Source organism: Camelina sativa, chromosome 8 (genome assembly GCF_030686135.1).
Source record: "Camelina sativa cultivar CO46 ecotype springtype chromosome 8, ASM3068613v1".
Taxonomy (NCBI): Eukaryota; Viridiplantae; Streptophyta; class Magnoliopsida; order Brassicales; family Brassicaceae; genus Camelina; species Camelina sativa.
Genome location: NC_141887.1, coordinates 9,454,016 through 9,473,764, shown reverse-complemented (window position 1 = coordinate 9,473,764; position 19,749 = coordinate 9,454,016). Strand labels below are relative to the sequence as shown.

The 19,749-nt window shown below is 32.6% G+C and overlaps 2 protein-coding genes and 1 pseudogene across 3 annotated transcripts; 1 reads left to right on the top strand and 2 right to left on the bottom strand.

Moving 5' to 3' along the window:
• The first annotated feature begins 36 nt into the window (after positions 1–36).
• Positions 37–2,616, top strand: LOC104706874 (serine/threonine protein phosphatase 2A 57 kDa regulatory subunit B' kappa isoform). Its single transcript, XM_010423105.3, has 3 exons — positions 37–431; positions 548–1,815; positions 1,980–2,616. The coding sequence occupies exons 2-3, from the start codon at positions 652–654 to the stop codon at positions 2,334–2,336; spliced, it is 1,521 nt and encodes a 506-aa protein (XP_010421407.1). The 5' UTR covers positions 37–431; positions 548–651; the 3' UTR covers positions 2,337–2,616.
• On the bottom strand, positions 2,559–4,145 carry LOC104706873 (uncharacterized; annotated as a pseudogene).
• Positions 4,146–8,851: 4,706 nt separating this feature from the next.
• Positions 8,852–10,431, bottom strand: LOC104706872 (RNA-binding protein involved in heterochromatin assembly dri1-like). Of its 2 annotated transcripts, none has more exons than XM_010423103.3 (4): positions 10,147–10,431; positions 9,628–10,061; positions 9,338–9,443; positions 8,852–9,151 (listed from the first exon to the last, which is right to left on the bottom strand). In XM_010423103.3, the coding sequence occupies exons 2-3, from the start codon at positions 10,053–10,055 to the stop codon at positions 9,353–9,355; spliced, it is 519 nt and encodes a 172-aa protein (XP_010421405.1). In that variant the 5' UTR covers positions 10,056–10,061; positions 10,147–10,431; the 3' UTR covers positions 8,852–9,151; positions 9,338–9,352. The 2 variants fall into 2 exon arrangements, with proteins under 2 accessions (XP_010421405.1, XP_087316565.1); XM_087460439.1 differs by having other exon boundaries at positions 9,628–10,058; positions 10,147–10,280.
• Between the last annotated feature and the right edge of the window lie 9,318 nt (positions 10,432–19,749).

Sequence of the window (19,749 nt, the reverse complement as noted above, 5' to 3'; positions counted from 1 at the left end):
TCATCTAAACGGACGTTAATAATTTGCATGCGAGATGTTTTTTTTTTGTTTTTAAAAATTCAGATTTGTTTTTAAATTATCCGAAAAAAATAAAACAGAAACAAAAGACGCTGTCTTTTCGAAGAAAAAGGGAAAAAAAAAAAAAATTAAAATTAGGAAAGTAAAATTTTTCCTGCAAATTGCCGAGAAAATTATTAATCATTTTTTTTTTGTTCTCTCTTTTTCTCAGCAAATCGTAGAAGAAGATGACACCGTAACGAAACGAATCATCTTCATAAGTTTCTCAAATACACCTCTGTTTTTTTTCTTCTTCTTCTTTCTCTTCCAGATTCAGTTTTTTTTTTTATCTCTCTTTAGGGAATGGTTTGTTGTTCGTGGTGATAAAACTGGAATCATGAGAATAAGATTTTGAAAGGGAGAAAAAAAAGCAGGTAATGATTAGGGTTTTCCAAGTATTGGGTTGTTGTTATTAAAGTCTCAACCTTTTTTGCTTCTTCGGATCTAAAACCACATTTCACGTTTCTCTCTTTTTTTTCTATGTCATCAGATCCGCCGTGTTCGTCTCAGGAGGAGGATTTAGGGCTCAAGTTTTTGAACGATATGTGTTTTTGATTTCCCCAAAATTGTCAATTTATTTTTGGGGGAAAGATAATGTTTAAGCAGTTTCTGAGTAAGCTTCCTCGGAAGTCTTCAAAATCTGAGTCTGGTGGAGGAGAGCTGAATCGTTCGAGTTCCGGTCAGGTTCCTTCTCCGGTTCAGAGATCCGGAGCTGGTAGTGGTGTTGGTTCTGGTCCGGTTCGATCTAACTCAGGGAAACGTATGTCATCTGCTGTGTTCCCAGCTAGTGTTGTTGCTGGGATTGAGCCTTTGGTACCGTTCAAGGATGTACCAACCTCGGAGAAATTGAATCTCTTTGTGAGTAAAGTTAGTTTATGCTGTGTGACATTTGATTTCTCCGACCCTGGTAAAAACTCTATTGAGAAAGATGTGAAAAGGCAGACCTTGTTGGAGCTTCTTGATTTTGTTGCTTCAGGTTCTGTTAAGTTTACTGAGCCAGCTATTCTCGCCATGTGTAGAATGTGTGCTGTGAATCTCTTTAGGGTTTTCCCTCCTAATTACCGGTCTAGTGGCGGCGGTGGTGGCGGCGAGAACGATGATGATGAGCCAATGTTCGACCCTGCTTGGCCTCATTTGCAAATCGTCTATGATTTGCTGCTTAAGTTTATCACTTCACCTTGTCTTGATGCTAAGTTGGCAAAGAAGTATCTAGATCATGCTTTCATTGTGAGGTTGCTTGACTTGTTTGATTCCGAGGATCCGAGAGAACGGGAGTGTTTGAAGACGATTCTGCATCGTGTGTATGGTAAATTCATGGTTCACAGGCCCTTTGTACGCAAGTCCATGAGCAATATATTCTACCGGTTTGTGTTTGAGACTGAGAAGCATAGCGGTATAGCTGAGCTTTTGGAGATTTTTGGGAGTATAGTGAGCGGGTTTGCTTTGCCTTTGAAAGAAGAGCACAAGATCTTCTTGTGGAGAGTGTTGATACCATTGCACAAGCCTAAATCTGTTGGGAACTACTTCCAGCAGCTATCTTACTGCATCACTCAGTTCATAGATAAGGAGCCTAAATTGGGTAGTGTTGTGATAAAGGGTTTGTTGAAGTTCTGGCCTATCACAAACAGCCAAAAGGAAGTCATGTTTCTTGGGGAGGTCGAAGAGATTTTAGAAGCAATGAGTGTGATGGAATTCCAAAAGATTATGGTCCCTCTCTTCTTGCGGATTGCTTGTTGTGTAACCAGTTCCCACTTTCAGGTACATTCCTATTTCTTAAGAGACATTTTTATCCACTAAGGAAGAATTTCGGAGGAACGCTGTTACATATATCAATTCATAGTTCTTGTGTATGGTTTGATTTTCAAGAGCATAAATACAACCTTGTAAAGTTGAAACCAATTGGGGCTTCTTGTGTGTTTCAGGTTTCTGAAAGAGCTTTATTCTTGTGGAACAATGATCAAATTGTGAACTTGATTGGACACAACCGGCAAGCCATCTTACCAATCATGTTCACTGCCTTAGAAAAGAATGCTCAAGACCACTGGAACCAATCCGTACTAAACTTAACCTTAAACGTAAGAAAAATGTTCTGTGAAATGGACGAGGCTCTGTTCATGTCTTGCCACTCCCGCTTTAAGGAGGACGAAGCAAAGCAATGTTCTGCAGCGGAAAAAAGGAAACAAGATTGGGAAAGGCTAGAGAACGCAGCAAGTATGAAGCCGGTAACAGGAAAGACGGCTGTTCTGGTAACTCCTCGAGCAACCTCCATTGCCTGCTAAATAGTGCGCGCTTATAACCAATTCGCGGACAGTTTATCCAAAGAAAATGAAGCAGCAACATCAGAAGAAGATGATGGAGTGGCTGTCGCTAAAGCTATGGTCTTTGGTACTTTTCATCAGGTTGACCGTTGTAATATTATATAACTTTGATGTTGTTAGCTGTGTGGGGTTTTATTGCTAAATCTCTTGCTTCCTTTTAAAGCAATGAAACCATGCTGCAGATTTTTATCAAACTCTTTGTATCAATCAATTAAGTTTATATATATCCTTTCTCTTTCAACTATGCCTCTATGGATCTAAACTTAGATTACACAATAACAAACATCAAAGGTTTATGTGAACACAGAGCAAAGTTTACAAGGAACAAATGTGCAGGTTGTTGTTTTGTTCCTCACAAAAAATTCATAGACTAAGGTCATGCACGAAGAACGTTTTCCCACGATATGTGATGGACCTTTCTTCAGCTCCAAGGCACCACAAATGGCCTTGCAGGTTAAGAGTCTCTTTCATTCCTGCTGTTTCCCACACAAACCCAAACAGCCCTAGTGCCCTATCTAACTGCTTCATCCCTCTCTCCAACATTTTCTCATCCGCTGAAGTCAAGATCCTCCCCATGCTTAAGCACAAGAACTCACTCTTCTCCTTGTAAAACCCTCCACAGAGATCAACTTCGATGTCACGCACACTTCCGTAGAGGAAATACATGACGAGAGCAAACAAACACGGCGACGGATTGCCCAACATCTTTGAGAGCTTTCTGTGCACAAGGTGCTCTTGATGTCTAACCTCTCTGAATCCAATAGTGTTGTCCAAAAACACATCTTTGATCTGTAAAAGACCTTCTTTCATCGATACGAGCTTCTCCAAATGGTAAAGTACTGTAATTTCTTCATCATGTTCAAGATACCTTCTCAGATCATTCACCATGTCAAGAACATCTTCCCATTTGGCAGAAGCATTTGCCTTTGCGTATCTAGCTGGCACAGGTCGCATCCATGAAGTTGATTTCTCTGCTTCAAACGAAACCGATGATTCAGACAAGTATCTGAGGCATGACAATATCACTTGCTGACCCAATTTTCTACCTTGACTCCTCATCTCCCTATGTTCAACTAACCAATCAACTTCTTCTTTGAGACTATTCAGAACATCTTCAAGAGCACCTCTCCATATACGGTACTGTGTGACCTGTGAGCACACGGTGCATCTCACTACCTTCCGTTGTTGCGCCGAGATGTTAAGAAAGAAAGTTGCTAACTTTAGTCAATGAATTCACAACCAATGGCTCTCTTTCACTTTCAGTACCAAAAAATGGGAACTTGAATCGTCCCTTTTCTCTGAGCTTCAGCTGAATTGAAGGAGAGCCAATGAAGATCCTAGCCAGAGACTTGAAAGCGTGCATTTTCTTTCTGATACAATCATCATAGATGATGACACCATTGATGTCCTCGAGCTTCCCATCGACTAAATCAAAGTCTCTCAATGCACGGTTCAGTTTTTTCAAAACTGGGAGTTTCGTTTCGTACCATTCACAGGGCAATGCGTCGTTATAGGAACCATCAACTGAAGAATGATACAAAACTTGAACTGAACGGAAGAAGCGACTCGGATTTGCTCTGAAAAAAATTCCAGAGTTCAGGTTCCTTCTTACGTGATGTTGCCCATTAACCCACATTTGAAAAATCAGCTAAGTGAAACAGCAACGAGCTAATAGTCAGACATCAAATCCCCTTTTGGGAATTTTATCGAACAGTTTGCATGCAACTCTTGAGAAATGAAAACATGACCAAAATAGGGGTCGTAGCTACTCCACAAAGTATGATCTCTTTAAGAAACTAAAACTTGTAATGCAATAGAGCATCTGTGTCGTCCAAAGAAGTGAAGCGATTTGGGGAGAAGAGATCAACTGACAAGTGAAGCTGCGTGATAAAGAGATGGAGTTGGAAGCAAAGAGCTTGGTAATGGCGGTTGGATCATTAATGGGCCGATGATATAAAAGGCCTCTTTTTGTTAAATTATCAAACTAATTTATAACCAATAGAATTAGCCGTAGCCGTTCGGATTTTCGCATCTGATCCGATTTTTCAGATTTATAACTCTAAAATCTGTTCAGATATTTTCAAATTTCAGATTCAGATCGGATCTTTCGAATTCGGATTCGGTTATCCAAAATACTCAAAAATCTAAAATTTTGTGTCTAAATCTGTTCAAACTACTTGAAATGAACCAAAGTATCTAAAAATTATGCTTAATTTTTATCTAAATATATTCAAAAATAGTTGTAATACATGAAAATATTTAAAATATCCAAAAATTTAAACTTCGAGACACCTAAGTTATTACAACTTATAAGTATTACGAAAATATTATTACTATGTATTTATATTTTGGGCATGTTAGTATATTCATTCGAATTTTGGTTCGGATCAGGTTTGGATTCAGATTTTTGGATCCGAAAATTTAGAAATATCCTAACGGATTCTAAATTTAAAGCTCAGATTCGGATCGGTTTTTTTAGATTCGGATATTATGCTCAGACCTAAATAGAATCATTATTTTGGTCCCCAACAAATTTGCGTACGCTTTTTTTTTTTTGTAATTTATTGTTACATAAAATATAAAGACTTTTACATGAATATGAATGAGGTCAGTAATTTCAGTCCAATTTGTATTTCCTATAATCTTAGTTACTATGAGTATGTATATATAAATAATTAAATATAACATAAATTTTATACCGAAATCAAACTAATCTAATTAAGTGAAAAAACCGGTTATTTTTGCTACTTCAAATCGCTCTACGAGACTTTGAACTCTGGTCATGTACTCCTAAAATAAATCTTTTGATCATTTATGTTATTCTCGTAGCAAATTATTTGTAATGATTTATATGCATTCTAAATTAACAATATGTGATCTATCTTGTCCCTCCTTCAGATTTTTCTTCTTCTTTCTTCTTCATTTATCTATTTGTAAGAAAATGTAGTATTTGATAAATGATAATGTTTCAATCCTTTTATATGAAATTTAACTACAAACGTTAAACAATTGTTCGATAACAAATTTATGTGGAGGTTTGGTAATTTATGCTAGAATTATTGACGTGTCATTATCTATGTTCAAAAATCCATATACTATTGTGTTTAGGTGAAAAAAATTAAAGAACTCGTGTGGAGATTTCATTTTTTTTTCCAGTAGATATATATATACTACCCATACCCTTCAAAGAAAAGTGAGTGTTCATCAAATATATTGACAAAATACATGTTCCATCCATGTTCAATGCTTGCTTTGCATAAAGATAGAAATTATTAAGAAGAATGTGGAAGGGTGCAACAAAACAAAAGAAAGAAGGGCAAAGAAAAAAAAAAGGCCTTATAGAAAGATGAACATGCTTTGCTCTTTTTATGTGGGTTAAAGAGAAATTTTCAAACTTTTTTAAAAGTTACTGCAATTTCCCCAGTATTTAAGAATTTATTATTTTTTCTAAGGGTGTTTTGAAATTGATAAAAAGTTATCTTTGCTATTGCTTTTGTTATAAGAATTGACTTTAACAGTAATAATTTTTGTTTATTTAACAAGTGATGTGTACTTTACTTAGATTGGTCTCTCTCATTTGCTCTCATTAAAAGAAACAGTATATCTATATATAAGAGTTTAGATTTTATATACCCGTATGTGTTTATGAAGTACTCCCTCCGTTTCAAAATATAGGATGTTTTAGATAAAACATGCATATTAAGAAATAATTGCTTTTAAAAAGTTTAATCAATCACAAACAAGACTACGTAATATAAAATATAAAATTAATCTAAAAGTTGCATAGAAAAATTGTAACATCTTATATTATGAAACAAAAATATTTCTCCAAATATCCTATATTATGAAACGGATGGAGTATATGATTAAAGCTATATATATATATATATATATATATATATATATATATATATATATATATATATATATATATAAGATGCACACATTTATTCTGATTCCTGACCTTGTAAATACATGATATATAATGACTTAGTTTGACAGCAATAGCTATCAGTTAGATGAACATGACTATATATGTTAGTTATAATAAAACTGTGTTTTAATTTACGATAAGATTTAGGAATTATGTAATACTACTATATTGATAAGATGGAAATGTATTCTTAATGCATTGTAATTTGTGAATGGTGATAAATACTAGTATATACTCCTTTTGTATCACAATAGATGATGTTTTAGGATTTTTACATGAATTAAGAAAAACATTTAATGTTTAGCAATAAATATATTATTTATTTATAATAAGATATTTTATAATTATTAACCAATAGTATTTTATCAAACTTTTAAATTCTCATTTAATGTTGAAAAATTCTTGGGTTTACCCTTAGGAGTGAACCTCTTTTATTCACCCCCTATTAATTAATCAATCAAAATACAACAAAACGCCATGTCATATCATGTTTATAAAATAAATCAAAATTAAAATAAAAAGACAAAATAAATTTAGGAAACAAATTCTGTAGATTTTTTAATAAGGAAATTATGTCGGTTTGGGTTTACAAAATAGTGATTTGGTTTAGATTTTACAATTAAACGAAATTATATGTCGGTTTGGGTTTACAAATGAGTGGTTAGTGTTTAGAGTTTAAACTTTATAATTAAACAAAATTATATGTCGGTTTGGGTTTACAAAAGAGTGGTTAGGGTTTAGGGTTTAGATTTTACAATCAAAGAAATTTATATGTCGGTTTGGGTTTATAAAATAGTGGTTAGGGTTTAGATTTTATAATTAAAGAAAATTATATGCCGGTTTGAGTTTATAAAAGAGTGGTTAGGGTTTAGATTTTATAATTAAACAAAATTGTATTTCAATTTGGGTTTATAAAAGAATGGTTAGAGTTTAAATTACACAATTAAACAAAATTATATCTTGGTTTGGGTTTATTAAAATGTAATTTAGATTTAGATGTTATAATTAAAAACTATAATATAATGTTTATAAATAAAATTGAATTATAAACATATTTTGTTTCTTTAATTAATAATTTGTTTCCTTAATCAAGAGGGGGTGAATAAGAGAGGTTCACTCCTACGGGTGAATCTAAGAATTATCCTTTAATGTTTCTTGTAATTTACAATTTCTTGGCATTAATTAATAAAAGTATACAAAAAAATCATTCTTTGTGATACAAAAAAAATACTAGAAAATCATCATTTATGATACGGAGGGAGTATATCTAAATCGAATCTAATTATTGATGGTTTTGAAATTCAAAGTGGGGAAGACGACGTTCACCATGATGCATGTGATAATACCTAAGACGTACTTTCACTTCACTAAAACCAAAGAAGAATAAAATGATGAATGAACTTAAAAGTGGGGGAAAAAAACGAAAGATTCTTTAGTAAAAGGCAATTAGTGCAACCCTTTAACGCAAAAATAAAAATAAAAGCTAAGCAATGGATTATAGTAGCAGACATTAAAGACTGGTTGTCTTCTTTTTTTGACCCGTTGATGATAATCTTAACTACACACCTCTATGAGTTCATTGAATGGGGGAATCCTATGCAAAGTGCAAAGTGTATGAGAGGAAATGTATGTGTATGCTTGCTTATTTAGAGTCCAAATCATGACAGTAGAACGATAAAAAAAAAGGAAATAGATCAAAACATATCAAGCGGAGTAAATGTAGTTAGTGCGAAATAGATATATGTAACAAGGGAGTGTAAAAATAACTAGAATAAAAGTTGAATGGTAAACATGAAAATTGCGGTACAAATTCTTCTTCTTTTTTGGCGCTTTGAATAACCAAATAAATATTTATTTTTGAAAATTGAATTTATCAGTTAGTAAAATTAACTGGCACATTCTTTTAGTGTTTCATGAAAAATATAAATCCATATATATACAAATAAAAAAATTGAAGTGTACCAAATGGGTTTATCATAATTGTTCTTTCACGTTTAGTGGTGTACATCTATATCCTTTGATAATCTATTATGACATGCTTATACTGCTATTTAAGAGTTAAGGTATGAACTACTTATCCTTTGATTTATTCATGGCTTTTCATTTCAATTAATTAAGGATAACATTAACATTATAATTTTCTGATAACTGGCTATCTATTCTCATTTTAGAAGAGTGCTCGGAGAATTTTTCTTTCGATTGGTGGTAACTATCCTAAGTAAGCCACATTATAATTAAGAATGTATAACTATTAACTGTGGAGGCTTAATCTTGATCCACCTTTTAAATTTTAAAATTCAATTATTATTCACCCCCTTTTTTGTGGCATTGGACTGAACAAAAGGTTACGTTGTGGTCCATGCATCTATCCATTTCAAACACTTACTAGATTTTATGTTTGGTTTAACTTAGATGATAAAAATTATTGCGTAATAAGACTTGCATGCACTTGATTTGATTTTGAGCCACATAAACATCACTTCTCAGTGTTGAGTACGATCAACAAGTCGATCAAGTGCTTCAAACTATGGGAGAATCGTGGTTGTAGAATCATAAATTCATAATGCAACAAGTTTAACAAAAGTAAGAATAGATTAAAACAAACGTACGTACGTACTAGCTAGTAAACCGATCAACATTAGAACTAAACACTTCCGAAAAACTCGCATTGCTTATTCTAAAATAACCAGATCACAAGAGGGTGCTACGAGATATGAGAGGAGTCAAATCTAAGGAAAGCAAATAAAAAATCATCACGACATAAAGGGTCGCCGGGCCGGTATCTAAGATCGTGCTCCAATGCTTTCATCAGTTTTCTCTCCTTTACTGCTTTCTGATGAATCTTTAAAAAAAAAAGACGTTACTGTCTGTTGTTAGTCTATTTATCAATTCACTAGCATATAAATACTATACATTATAGAGTACTAAATGTTAAGAACTCGTACAGTCCAAATTTATGTATATATATGTTGAGTCTTGTGATTAATTAGAAATTTAGAACTATTGTTGCAAAATGAAATCAATTTACTTGAAGATGATGAGCCTAATAGGGTGGTTCGGTGGCAGGTTCCTTTGGTGCGTTACACCTAAAGCACTCTGACCTGCTTGCGAAGTTATGTTCGTTGCAGCCTGACCTATATATACAAACCAAATTAGTTTCTACAATATGCTTATACATATACTAATACTACACACACACACATATATATATATATATATATATATTATATAAATGGTCGTTTTAGCTTACGTACGTAAGTGCATGCATGAGTTACTATTACGTGATGAAGTAAACCCATGAACACATATAAAAATTACCTTGGGCAAATCCAATCTCCAGATTTCCAAGGAGAACGGCCTGTGCCAGTGCCCCCACCGCCACTGCTGCTGCCAAAACCAAAAGGGCCCCCACGTCTTGGACCAATATTCATGTCTATAAACCCCGTTGTTGCAGCGGCACTTGAGCTTGAAAACTCATCTTTGGCGGCACCGCACTTGAAACAACTAGACCTATTGGCAAAATTGTGCGTCCCACAATTCCCAAGGTTGCAGTACCAATCACCCGGTCTCACGTCCGGTCCGGTGTTGAAACCGAAGGAGTTATTGACTGGGCGGCTACCAAAACCGCTGAGTAAGTCGGTACTTATTCCACCCAGTCTAGGCTCTCTGCAACGTTGGCATGAATCTCTTCTCTGGAAGTTGAGGTGGCTACACGATCTGCAGTTCCAATCTCCCGGCCTATTCATCTTCTTCTACGTACGGACCCATAAAAAAAGTATATAAATTAGACAGAACCAAATATCTATCCGTACATATCTTTATAAGTGTTATGCTTACCTGATCAGGATGAGAGTAAGTGAGTAATATAAGAGATGAGGGATTTGGTGTTATAGCATATGAAGGTGATGTTGTACTCTCCTCATATATTTATATCGACAAAGCAAAAGGCCCTTCCTTTAACAACCGGGAACATATTTTGAAGTTAAACTAGGGTTTTAATTGGTTTTTACTTTCTCATTTGCTTCAGCTTTAGTGCATTTCCTTTAACGTTGTGTTTCTCGGTAAACTACGTTTTTCCTAAAAGAAACTAAATTTATCTATCATTTTAGTCCCCACTATTTTAAACAAAAAAGAAAAGAAAACAACAAGGTTAAAGGCTTTCGACATCAGCCGTTTTCATTTTTGCTTCTGCTTCACAAAAGCTAATACATAGCCAAATTATTCAATACCATTTTTTGTCTTTTTCAAATACTTGACAGATGTATACCGGCGTATAAATCAAAGTAAAAAACAATAGTCTCTTATACAACTCTTGCTTTGTAAATGCTGGTGTGGAATATATACGTAAACCAGAGATATCAAAATGGCCTACTATATAAGTATTATTTTTTTGGACTTACTATATTGTTTATGACTAATGGGTGGAGTACTCATGCTATGAATATGAGACAAAATGAATATCTCACTAAATTTCACAAATAAACTCAAAACAATAAAAGGATTCTTAGACCTTTTTGGGACCCCAGCTCGTATATGCTTATAGATTCTTCGTTAAAGGTATACGAGATAACAACCCGCACATAGTGCGGAATAAATCGATTTAAAGAAAATTATTACAATTAAAATTATTATTCTAAAACCAATATTTTTTTGTGTCAAACATAATATGTAACTAAAGTTTTTTATTTATTTATTTATTTATAGCTGTGTTTTTTCGTGTAAAAAATATGTTTCACCCGTGAAATCTTTAAATGTGTAAGAGAAAATATTGATAAAATGTTACAATTTATTGCAACATGCCTTTTGTGTGGTTTAAAAATCAAATTCATATCTCTTATGTTTTATTTTGTAATCATAATAATTTTGCATGTTTCTTATATAACTATAACAACATTTACTAAATTACTCGGTAGTTTAATTAATTAATTTTATTATATGTTAGTAACAATCGGATTCTAAACTAAATTTTTTGAAGATAATCTAATTTATTGATTTAATATTTGTGATTAGGCTATTTAAATCTTTTGAGTTAGCCGGTTTGTTAATATTTTTATAAATAACAGATTATTACCAAAAAAACCATTATGAACAAATTAATGAAATTTCAAAAATCATCGTATTCGTGTAAGAATACATTTCACCCGTGAATTATGTGAACGTGGTAAAGAAAATAGTTATAAAATGTTACAATTTATAGAAATATATATTTTTGTGTGCTTTAAAAATCAAATTTTTATATTTATAGTTAATCGAGGAACTATAACAATTATTCATAATCTAATAATCACTCATTTTAAATATTATGATTTTTTTTGGGTACTAAGTTTATTTATAATGATAAGGGTTATTGTCTCATTCCTTTTTAATAGCACATAGATTAATGTACAATTAAAACGTATATTCCTATTTGGTTATCAATATTTCTACTTTTAATGAATAACCACACTAAATGTTGAGATTAATTAGTTTACATACTTAGATATATATAAATAATCATACATCATGATATCCCCTAATTTGTTGTCATTTTTATATTTATTTATGAATATATATAAATCTATATTTATTGGGAATTAAGTTTTCTTTAATGAGTTGGAGATAATTCAAGGGTATTATATTTCTTTTTATAATTAATTATGATAACTATTGAAAGCTTGTTATTTAAATTATTATGATAATTAACATAAAAAATAACAATTTTTAAATGATTTTGTTAATAAGTTATATGTTTAATAAGTTATATGTTCTTTATTTTTACTAACTTTATATGTTTTTATAGCTTTTTTAGAATATTTTACTTATATTGATTTTAAGAAATCAATATTTTTTTATTGATTTCTTAAAAATAATATAACTTTGACTTGTATATTTGTAAGTAAATTTTAGTAACACTACAAGAAAACAAGCCTTTTGCGAGGACACATTGCGACGGAGTACAGCTCTTGTAAATTTGCGATAGATTTGCGAGGGATTTAATAGGAAATAAAAAACCGTAGCAAATCCCTCGCAAATTTGCGAGGAACAACTTCGTCGCAAATCCGCTGCTCATTTGCGACGCATTTACGACAAATTCGCTGGGAAGGTCCCTTTCCTCGCAAATCCCTCGCAATATTGCGACGATTTTGCGAGAACAACCTCCATAGCAAATTTGCTATGGAATTGCGAGTAATTTGCGAAAGCCATAGCAAATTTGCTATTACAAAACTTAATAGAATTATTCTGAAATACATTTGAATGTGTTCATAAGGTGAATTTAGTAACTTTTAACATTATTTTGATGGTTTTTACAAATTAGATATTCAAGGTTTGCGACAAATTTGCGACTGATTTGCTAGAGCCATAGCAAATTCGTCGCAAATCCATTGCAAAAGACCCAAAACATAGCAATTCCCTATTAAAAAAAACTTTAAACCCTTAACCCTAAACCCTAAACCCTAAAAACTTATTACATTACTATTAATGATTAAAAAGGATGAATCCAAAATTGTTAATCAAAGATAGCAGTGCAACACAATTGTTAGAGAATTGGAAAATTTGGCAAATATTTGTCTCAATGTATTGAACATATATGTGATATAGTGTAGAACATCATCATGTTTAGAGTAAGATGCAAAATTGGACAATTTTGGAAAGTTTGATGATAGAAAAGAGTATGATGACACCATTGGACCTTATAATATACTTGAAAGTTAATTTGACTAATTTGTTACAATTATTTTGATGGTTTTTGCAAATTAGATATTCAAGGTTTGCGACAAATTTGCGACCGATTTGCTATGGCTTTAGCAAATCAGTCGCAAATCCATTGCAAAGGTCTCAATACATAGCAATTCCCTCGCAAATAACAACCCTAAACCGTTGAACCTAGACCTTTAAGACTTACTTTGCGAGGGATTTGCAAGAGTCCCTCGCAATTTGGTCGCAAAAAACTGTAAATAAGAAAATTTATATTAATTATTGTTTGCGATGCTTTTGCGAGGGACTCTAGTAAATCCCTCGCAAATTTTGCGTAGGAATTGCGACGCCATTAATTTCTTATATAAGTAAAAAACCTAGTTTGAGCGAAGCTCAAACCATCACCCGCAGCCGACAAACCCTAAAAACTTCTCTTCTTCTTCCGATTTCATTCTTCTCCGGTTGTCTTCTCCGGTTGTCTACTCCTCATCTCATCCCTTCTCCGGTTGTCTACTCCTCCTCTCATCTCTTCTCCGGTGTCTACTCCTCCTCTCATCTCTTCTCCGGTGTCTACTCCTCCTCCCATCCTTTCTCAGGTTATGCTACTCCTCCTCTCATCCCTTCTCCGACTAATCTCCTCCTCCTCTCTCTTCTTCTGTTGTTTTTTAGATGGGTTTCGATTTAGGGTTTGTCGATTTAGGGTTTTTATTTCAATTTTTGGGTTTCGATTTAGGATTTTCCGATTAGAGTTTCGATTTAGGGTTTTCCGATTAGGTTTTCGATTCGATTAGGGTTTCAATTAGGGTTTCAATTAGGGTTTCGATTCGATTTTAGGGGTTTTAATTCGATTCGATTGGGATTAGGGTTTCGATTGGGAAACTTTCGCGGTAAGTTACAAATTGTTGTTGTGTTTAAATTTGAATTTGGTTCTGATTCTGTTTCTGATTCATTTTATGTCTTTACAAGCAAACATACAATTGGGATGCGTCCATCAATGGAAGAGTTAGAGCTGAGTTTGAAAAGAAGTTGAAGACCCGGATGAGTATCAAGTGTCTCGGTGGAAGGGTAAGTGGAGGAAGAAAGGTAATGACGCAATGCCGCGGTGGCTTGATCCTACTGTATGGGATGGCTTGGTCAACTTTTGGTGTGAACCAAAATCAGAAGCAAAGAGTACCAACAGCCATAATGCTCGCTATAGTGATCCTGATGGCACCGGAATACATAAGCACCGTTCTGGTCAGACCTCTTTTAAAGCCCGAGCACGAAAGCTTGTATGTATCTATGTTTAACACAAGTTCATTAATCATATCATATATACAATATAGTAATATAGTTGTTTGATTTCTCTGTTTTTAATCTGAGAGTACTGGTGAGCCACTACCTGATTTCCTGCGAGTACTAGAAGATACTCATAGGAAACCTGATGGGTCGTTTGTTGATGGACTGTCTGAGAAGGTGTTCAATGAAGTGTCGTCAAAGATAGCTGAAGCTGAGTCTTCCCTAATATCAGCGGATAACATGGAGAGTAGTGCTTCTGGTGGGTTATCACTAATTGTGAAGAACCAAATTTATGCCGAGGTAAAACATGCTTCATTGTTTATGTTAATGTTTGTGTTTGTGTAAACACTTATGGTGTCTATATGTTTTGTTCGCAGGTTGCTCTAAAGAAAAAGAACCGGATATATGGTGTTGGTAACATGCAAGCAGAAGCATCTTCAGCTCATATTGTTCAACCGCCTCCTCCTTCTGAAGATCCACTTGTTCTAGCTGCGAAGCTTGCTGCTGCCGAAGCTGTTCTTGAAACTCAGGCAACTCAATTACAGGCCAATGCATAAAATATGCAAGAAAATTCAGAGAAGATGCATAGTTATGATGCATACTTTGATTATCTTGCATCTAAAGATCCAGAGTTTGCTGCTAGATTTCGCCGAGAAGATTCACCGGCCAGACCTGCCACCGGAGATGGAACCACCGGAGATGGAACCACCGGACAGTAAACAATGATGAACTTGTTTTGTAAACTTAGTACTCTTTATCCTCTCATATTTAGAACATTATCGGTTATTATGTTTTGTTATTGTAAACTTAGTACTTTTAATTTGCTTAAGTATAAAGTTTAATTATAATTCCAGGTTTAATTTTAATTACAGGTTTAATTTAATTACCAAAATGAAAATTCTATTTTTTTTACAATTTGCACCGAAATTTGCAACGGAAATTTTAATTGCAAAAGCCTCGCAAATTTGCGAGGGATTTACTAGATCCAGAATTGCTAGGATTTTGCTAGAATAGTAGTTCCTCGCAAAAATGCGTGGAATTTGCGAGGGACAACGTTTCCTCGCAAAAGTTGCGAGGGAATTGCAACGTTGACCGATTTGCGAGACGCGATTTGCGAGGAACGGACTTTCCTCGCAAATTTCTCGCTTTTGTCGATTTGCGAGGGATTCGCGATAGATTTGTCCATCGCAAACGACGTGTTTTCTTGTAGTGTAAAATTTTGACTTAATATAGTATGTAATTATTTAATTAGTTTTAATATGTGATATTTAAATTTGTGTGAGAATTGATGACATATCTAATTATTATTCAGTTAATTATTTTTTTAATATAATACCATGTTAATGTAATTAAGTAGAAAGTTTAAGGGTTTTTTTGCTAAATGTGTCTTGAGCTCTCTGGCGACGACACATCAGCTTTTTCAGGAGAGTGCTTCTCTATTAATATAGAGGGGATGCATATATATAATATATAGATTGACGTATACATAAGACAACTAAAGCAGAGGGATATATTGTTATCATCTCGTTATATTTCGAGCATGCATGATTTTCACATTATTGATCAACCTCAACTTGGTTGATCTCTAGCTATGATTGGTAAAAATACCCCCAGTATATATTTAAATATATATATATATATATAACACTAAGTTGTACATATACATAAATATATATATATAATATATAGATATATATTTGTAGATATAAATAGACACACACATATAGCTTGATGGAGCTAGGTTCATGGGTGTATAATATGCTCTCGTGCGCGTCAGGAGTAAAGATCTCTCTAGCACTGTTAAAGCAAAAGTTGCATGGCAACAATTTCAAGGAACGTATCTGTTCCCCTTAGCCGCGGAAATGATGAACGTTTAAAGGAATAACTTCTCCTTTCTTTAGTTTTAGTCTTTTGAAGTTTGGCCCTTTGAAGTTTTAATATTACTTCCAATATATATTATACCGAGTTTGAAATAGTCATGTGTATATCCATTTAGAACTTATTGGTTCGTGATTCTCAAACAAAACTTAAAGAAAAACATCCAAAACTATAGGTTAAAACAAAAATAAGATTCATTAAATGGGAAGGAAAAAGACTTTGAGGTTCGTATCTTGACCATCTTTGTATCCTTTGATTTTCTGCTACAAATAATTTCATTTACCTTTTTTTTTTAAATTGATTTTTGTTTCTTACTATCATTGTGAACTGGTATACTTGTCTTTCTAAAGTAGAGTCAGCTATAAGATAATATCGGATGAAGTTTTCTGTTTTTTTTATATACTGTAGATACTCAATTTTTGGATTATATATAATTAGACTCAAATGCCCCTTTTATAATTAAAGAAAAGGGTGATTTTCACGTAAACTGGCGAAAATAATTTGATGTACTTTCGTGAAATTGTGTAATTTTATAAACTTGATAAAATTTCTTGTTTTATCCTTATTCTTTGAATTTATTAGTTGGTAAAAGATGGTTTTATTTGGCAATTGTGATTATGTGTTATAAATTAAAACATTTGTAATTAAACTAACATGCTATCAGATAAATAACATTTTTTTTTTTTGAGATCACGTATGATATACATACTAACTTGAAGAGCCAAATGGCAATCAACTAATTTGTTATATATGCACCTTAAACAAGTTTTTTGTAATTACACAAAAAGACTTTTGTATTTTCATAAACTTAAAATAATTATTTATACAATAGTATGCGAATTGATATATGGTTATGGTGATTTCACGCTCTATCCAACTTCCAAGACTCCGTCCATCATTGCATTCCAGGGCTCCCGAGCCATATGCCTTATCCATAAGTCGCCGTAAAAGTTAACTCGAAATTGAAGAAAAAATTGGATAACTTAGAAAAGAATATATAAAAAGAATCATAATAGAGACAAAGTAACACAAAATTAAAATGGTATGGAGAATATATGAAGAATCATTATAGTTAATAAACCCACCAATATTGTCTCGGGGAATGCTAAAGAAAAACTGACGAACACAAAAGAAAAGAGAGAATCTATTCGATTTATCTTTGGGAAATGCTTCCCATGTAGGAATATTAAAAGTGAGTTAAAAATCATCATATGTCCAAGATCCACAATTAATATAGTTTTTAGACTTGTTTTTTACAGAAAAAGATACAAAACGAATACTCATCCGAAATTACCCTAATAACACTATAGGTATATGTCGATTTTTTTTTTTTTTTTTTTTTTTTTTAACTTGTATCTACTGAAACGAACTCGTTTCTTCGCAACTATTATGTATCAAACTCACTAATCCTACTCCGATTGCTTTAATTTCTCTTATGTATTGAACTCTTTGCTTTGGTTAAAAGTTAGGACAAGAATTGAATTTATTTATGCATATCGGATATACATATATTTGCCAATTGCATTCTTGTCGCTATATATTTCTGAAATCAATATCTAAAAAATAATCAAGTTGTTACGAAATAATGTAAATTGAAAGACGGACCTAAAAGAACTTGGAAGAGATGTGATGATGAGTTTAGTGAATGAAAAGAAGGCATGAGGCTTTAAAAGAGTGATGTGAAGAGAATGGGCATAAGTAGAAGTGTAGAACACAGAAGAATACAACTGGCGGCTCGTTCAAAAAAATAATAAATTAATAATAACTCTTTCGTTTCTTTCACCTCAATTGTAAACTTTCGCAAACGAATAATTAATATAAAATAAAATAAATGAAAATATTAATAAATTAAGTGATAATTTCGGCTGAGATTTCCAAGCCGATAAATTCTTTAGTATGGGTAAATTACTTTGGCCATAGCTTTAGAGTGTTTCTTGTATTATGATAAATATTTGTTCAATTATAATATGGTAATTACTTTGAGCAGTAGCTTTGTTGTATTATGATTTATTTAGATTGAAGCATATTCATGTAACATAATTTTTTTTATTAAAAGACATAATTTTTCTATTAAAAGACATCATTTAGTTGTCTTATTCACAATTTATAGGAATCCATATAAAAAATCAAACTTTTTGAAAATAATTTATATACTAGTTATGGGTATAGTATTGTGGATTTTCTTATTGTCCTTGCTACATCACCAACATTGTTGGAAAAACGATGTTTATGGGTTTTGTGCTCAAATTAATCTTCATTTATGCAAAATTATATATAGCCAAATATAGACTCAATAGTTGATCCCACAACTTGATTTTTACTCGATATGGTTTTTTAATTTGTTACCTCATCGTTCTTTTTATCATCTTGATAACTTCATTTTTATATAAAGTTGTAAAAATTTAAAGTACTTTGATTAGAATCTTGGGTCAAAGCATAATGTCATTTTAAGTAAATTAGAGCGATAAGAAGCCAACAAACAACCAAGGAGCCCACACCCAACTAAAATAAAGAGATCTTGTTAAGTGTTATTATGTTAACCTCTAGCTCTACATAAAAGTCCTTTGACTCGTACCTTTTTGGACCCTCTATCTCTGATGCAACTCATAACTATATACTATTTTTTAATTCATAATTATACGCTTAAACACCAAGGAAGCTCATCACTTGGTTACCAATGAACGATTGTATTTAATTCAAGTAGCTAGTAACTAGCTAGACAACCTTGCATACCAGATTAATTAAGTCCTTAACAGAAGTAATATCAGATTTCCAACTAAAACAAACGATATATAAACCATTCCTCTATTATGAAACTTGTTAGTGCTAACATACTTTTTTTATTTGGTTTAAATCCTGTTAACATATTTTTGAACATATAACGGTGGTATATATATAGCCAAGAATTTTGAGCAATAGTTGACGAGAATACCATTTTGGTGTAGTATCCGAGCTTTATTTAGTTTTATTTTACAAATATGAAATGACGAGAGTTTAACCTAAATAATTATAAAATTAATTAAATAAAGTTAGAAATTTCGTCCAATTTTATATAATTTGTTTATATATGTTACTGTGGAAATTTTGTCTTATTATATTATTGCTGACTCTACTTTAGAGAGACAAGTATACCACAATGGAAAGGGTGATTTGACGGTACAAAAGCGATTCCGGTGTAATACCACAAACGACAATATATAATTTGTATGTGGAATATAGTAAGAAAAAAACATCAGTTAAAAAAAAGGTAAAATGAAATTGTTTTCTAGTAGACAAATGAAGAGGACACAACGATGGTCAAGATACGAACCTCACTTCCCATTTAATGATTCTTATTTTTGTTTTAACATATAGTTTTGGATGTTTTCCTTAAGTTTTGTTTGAGAATATTCATGAACCACTAAGTTCTAAATAGATATACACATGACTATTCAATTTCAGAATAATATATATTGGAAGTAATTTTAAAACTTCAAAAGACTAAAACTAAAGAAAGGAGAAGTTATTCCTTTAAACGTTCATCATTTCCGCGGCTAAGGGGAACAGATACGTTCCTTGAAATGGTTGCCATGCAACTTTTGCTTTAAACAGTGCTAGAGAAATCTTTAC

Bases quoted from the DNA above. Each gene is read 5' to 3' on its own strand.
- LOC104706874 (XM_010423105.3), top strand. From the start codon at position 652: ATGTTTAAGCAGTTTCTGAGTAAGCTTCCTCGGAAGTCTTCAAAATCT. The intron at 1,816-1,979 runs GTACATTCCTAT...TGTGTGTTTCAG, and splicing joins TAACCAGTTCCCACTTTCAG to GTTTCTGAAAGAGCTTTATT.
- LOC104706872 (XM_010423103.3), bottom strand. From the start codon at position 10,055: ATGAATAGGCCGGGAGATTGGAACTGCAGATCGTGTAGCCACCTCAAC. The intron at 9,444-9,627 runs GTAATTTTTATA...TTGTATATATAG, and splicing joins GGAGATTGGATTTGCCCAAG to GTCAGGCTGCAACGAACATA.